We start from the raw sequence: 4,817 nt of genomic DNA, 5'->3' as shown, positions 1-4,817 counted from the left end.
CCTAGAGAACATATACCGGGTGCCTCTCCTCTTTCCCTTTGTGTTCGTCATTTTGGTGAGTTACTGGAAGATGGCTGCGGCGGCCGAAAGCCAGGTTGTAGATTCTTAAAGTTACATTTAACATACACAATCAAAGTTTATACTATAAAAACTCAAGTATTTTGTTATTGCATAAAGGGAGTCTCCTAATTTAGAATGTCTATGAAATAATGAGGAAAGGAAATCGAGGAAAGAAAAAGTAGAGTGTAAAGATGCAGTTCAATTGGTAGGGTACTTGCCTAGCATTCAATTGCCTGTATTCAATACCTAGAATAACATAAAACCAGGCAAGATGACACACACCTGTAATTCAAGCATTCACATGATAAAGGGTATAGGGTCAGAACTTTAGGTCATCATTGGATACACCCTGGGCTACATCAGACCCACCTTTCAAAATAAATACAATTTTTGGTTTTGTTTTTTCTTTTTACTTATTTATTTTGTTGTTTTGAGACAAGAAGCCAACAAACTTTGTCCTCCTCAGCCTCTCTCCCATAGCTGGGATTTACAGGCTTGAGCCACTACCTAGCTTACTTAAGATCTTTTATTAAGGTTTATTTTAATTAACCCTACCACTCAAGACATGGTCTTACTATGAAACTAAGGATTTCCTTGAACTCAGAGATTCATCTGCATCTGTCTTACAAGTGCTAGGACCAAGGAGTATACCAACACATATAGTATTTGATTTTTAAATTCTACTTCATGGTGACTGATAGATGGCTCAACAGTTAAGAACACTAATTGCTCTTCCAGAGAACCCAGACAGATACCCAATACCCACATGGCAGCTCACAATCATCTATAACTCCAGTTCTAGCAGGTCTGGTGCCCTCTTCTAGCACCAAACATGCACCAGGCACCCACTCGGCACGCATACATACATACAGGCAAAATATTCATACACATAAAAAAATTAATAAAGTAAAATTATACTTCATTGATTGCGTCAACTACGGCTCCTTGGGAGCAATTTGCCCACCTGAATACGAGAAGTTTATAAAAATAAGAAGGTCCTGGCTCTAGCAACTCCATTAGCAGCAATTATTTGACCTTCAGCATTTATTTGACCCTACTAAGCTTCTGTTTTCTTTCAGGAGGATTAAATGAGATAATGTGTAAAATAACAGTGGCCGGTCCGTGTCAGTCTTCAGCCAAGAAGCCATTAAGTGCATCACCTCTTCAGCTGAGGTAGGGGCCTGTAATCCAGGCTAGGGAAGTAGAGCTAGGCAGTCCAAGTGTTCTAAACACACCTTGCTACAAAGCAAGATAATTTCTCAATTAAAATTAAATATAAAAGATAATCTCTGTAAAGACAAGGTCCCTCAAAGAGGACTCTTGGTCGGGAGGAAAAATGATTAATTTTTGTTCTCTTTTTATTTTTTTTATTTTTATTTTTTATTTTGAGACAGTGTCTATGTAACTCTGGCTGTCCTAGATCAGGCTGGCCTCAAATGTACTCCCAAATGCTGGGATTAAAGGCATGTGCCACCATGCCCAGCTCTGTATTCTATTTTAATTTGTGTTTATAATACCTTTAAAGTGTTTTTTTTTTTTAATTGATCTATCCTACTAAGTGACTTCTTGGGTGTTTAATGCATCACAAAACAACAAAAAACTGCCACTAAATCCGTAAAGCAGTAAGTCATAACCTAATAATATCACAGAGAAATACACAAGCTATCGGATTTCATGTGTGTGTGTAAAGTGTTCTTAGTGGCTTCCCAGTAGCCACAATGGTGACACAACATAATCCAATGACTCCGTCTATTGCAATGACTTTGGCAATAGATATATTTTTCACTGTCACAATGAGGGGATGTACTACTGGTATATAGTAGGTACAGACAGGAATGTTGTAACCTTTACTGCACAGGTACAACCCTCCACAGCAACAACTGCCCTAAATGTCATGGTACCAGAAATGAGAAATTCTGTAACTCAGGGCACCATTCTGCTCAACTACTGAAGTTACAAAGCTTCATTACAGGATAAATCCTCCTAGGTAATGAATCAAAACCTTTTATCACTGGCACACTACTAGTTCAACAAATGCAGCCACTGCTATACATTTCTGAAACTCTAGCACTGAGAACACTTTACCAGATTATGTTACCTACTCAGTTCAATTTAGTATTTTTAAGGCATTTATACAAGTTCAATCATTTCAAGATTACATTTTACCATTTACTATTTTCAAGTAATAAGAAAACCCATTTAAAAAATGCTAAAGTAAAAAAGAAAAAGCCTTTATTTTTAGGTGCTTATCCAGTCTTCTCAAATAAATTTAATATTTTCACATTTCAACCAACAAACTTTGTTCCATACATTTTGAGAAAGTTAAGTATCCCTAAAAAATGATTTAAACTATTATTTATTATTTCTGTGGAAAATAAAATAAAATAAATAAACCTAGTATGGTGGTACAGGATTCAAATTCCAGCTCAAAGAACAAGAAGGTGGGGGACAGGCACTTGGAAGGCAGAAGACAGATCTGTGTTAAGTTCAAAGCCAACCTGGTCTACATCGAGTTCCAGAACAATCAGGGTTATATAAGAGAAAGCCTGTGATAGAGAGACACAGACAGACACAGAGAGACAGACAGAGAGAGGAAGGCAGGCATATTTCTGTGAGTTCCAGACAGTGAAGGACTCCTTAGAAAAACTAACCTCAGCACCCCCCCCCAAAAAAATGATGCTCACAAATGGGTCTTATTTTAACATAGTGGTATTGTTAAACTGTAAAATCTTTTGCACCTTTTAAAATGTATGTCATTTCCATTATATAAGGTTATCCTTTTAATATTCAGTGTTTACCGTCTATTTAATAATTTGCCACATAATAAAAATTAATGCAGATAGTTGATTTTATTGTTAGTTTTTGTTTTTGTTTTCTGACACGGTTTCTCTACATAGCCCTTGATGTCCCAGAATCCACTACAGTAGACCAGGCAGGTTTCGATAAAGAATTCCTACGAAGACAAAAATCTTAATTCCTTCATCCAAAACAAAAGGTGAAAAAGACCTCAGAAAAAGAATGTTTTTAAATAAGATGCAATAAATTGTTTAACTTCTTTCGAAAATATTTCTGATGGGTATTCCAACTTTTCCATCCACTTCAAACTGCTGTCCCACCTAGAATTTTAATACTTGTCCAAACCTGCTAGCTCATGGTCTAATAATAAACCTAATTATACAATCTGTAACAGCCCCTGTCGACCTTTTCCTTAAGAAGCCATAAAGGTGATTTAGCTGACACCTCAAACTCATAGAAATCTATTTCATTTATCAACATTCCGGCTTTCAGAACTAAGTTTAAAGGAGAGCGGGGAGCCGGGGGGGGGGGGGGAACTGGCTACAGGTTGAGGAGGGGTGAAGTCGCCTGAACCAAGCCAGGCACACGCTTGGCGTAGGACAGCAGGGCTAACTACCGGTTCATTTCTCTTTAAATCTGGCAGCACGTGGGGCGGCATTGTGAAGGCACCAACCCGCCTCCTCCCTCCCCCCCCCTTCCACTCCGCACACGTACGCCTCCAGCGCGCATGCTCCGCTCACACAGTCCTAGCAGAGTAGGAGCCAACCCCCTAAAAAGTCAACCTGGAAGCCGCAAACGGCCAGAGGCCGGGACAATGGGGGAGGGGGACAGAGACTCCACGGGGGAGGCACTGAGCCGCCGCCCCTGGCCAGAGCCTAAGGCGGGCCGCAGCCCGGTGGCCGCGAGCCTGCGCGAAGGAGCCCGAGCCGTGCCCACGGAGCACAAAGCCCCGGCCGGCCAGCGAGCCGCTCTCCCCAGTGCCCGCGCCCACCCTCCCCCAGACGGGCGGCGCAGCCCGAGCTCGTGCCAGGCGGAGGCAGGCGAAACGGAGTCGCGCTCCCCGCCGAGCCCCCCGGTGCCCCGCGTCAGCACCCCGGCCAGCCCCGCCGTCGCTTTTGTTGTCTGCCCTAACTCCGCGGACCCCGCGCTGCCGGGCCAGAAGTTTGGCGCGCCTCCCCTCTCCGGCCCCCGACACGGCTCGGGCTCGCAACCGCGCGGGGACCCCGCAAGCTCCCGGGGTCCCTGAGGTTCCGCGGCCTCCGCCGCACCTGAGCCCGGGATCCGCCCCTCAGGGAGGGTCGGCCCGACCGGGACCCACGCCCCTCCCCCGCAACGCCCCAGTGCCGTGGGGGAGGGGGCAGCCGCCCAGGGCGTCCGGCCCGTCCGAGGGCGAGGCTGGGGAGCGTCCCCGCCCCCAACACCCTCCACAGCCGGGCCAGGAGTGTCGCCAGCTAGCCGCGACTCGCGGGCTCCCACCCTCGCGGCCCGCCACCACCCAGCCTCCGAGCGGGCGAGAGGAGGCGAGTGGCTCGGCAGTCCGCGATCGCGGCCCGGCGCCCCGCCGCTCACCTGCCAGCTGTCTTCGCAGTAGCAGCGCCGACTGCAGCTCCGTCATCCTCCCCACCGAGAGCCCGGGCCGCCACCGGGACTTCGACGGACTGGCGACAAGCTCTGCCGGTGCCTGGAGCTAGATGTGTGTTGAGGAACCCGGACTGGAGCGCCGAAGCCGCGGGGAGGCCGGTCTTGGGAGACCCGAGAAGCACCTCGCCGCCTATGCGAGTTCGCTCCGCTCGGCTTTCCTCGCTCAGCGCCTCACGCCCGGAAGGGGAGGGTACCCGGGCCGCCGCGGCGCGCACTGGGACTTCGCTCGCCCGCTTCCCTCCTCTGCCCGCCCGTCGGCCCCACCGGTGCCTTCCCCCGCCACTGCCTCACTGCGCGCAGGGCCGCTCCGCGCAAGCGCG

At 47.5% G+C, this 4,817-nt stretch overlaps 1 protein-coding gene across 1 annotated transcript in view; it reads right to left on the bottom strand.

Annotated features, from left to right (window-relative positions):
• Nucleotides 1–4,503, bottom strand: part of Ube2g1 (ubiquitin conjugating enzyme E2 G1) — a 75,367-nt gene extending 70,864 nt beyond the window's left edge. Inside the window, exon 1 of the mRNA XM_021176786.2 lies at nt 4,426–4,503. Within this exon, the coding sequence (XP_021032445.1) occupies nt 4,426–4,471 (46 nt within the window). The 5' untranslated portion in view covers nt 4,472–4,503. The remainder of the gene's footprint in view (nt 1–4,425) is intronic.
• Nucleotides 4,504–4,817: the final 314 nt, after the last annotated feature.

Source organism: Mus caroli, chromosome 11, assembly GCF_900094665.2.
Source record: "Mus caroli chromosome 11, CAROLI_EIJ_v1.1, whole genome shotgun sequence".
NCBI lineage: Eukaryota > Metazoa > Chordata > Mammalia > Rodentia > Muridae > Mus > Mus caroli.
The sequence above is the reverse complement of the archived record's forward strand: the minus strand, read 5'-3'. Positions and strand labels throughout refer to the sequence as shown.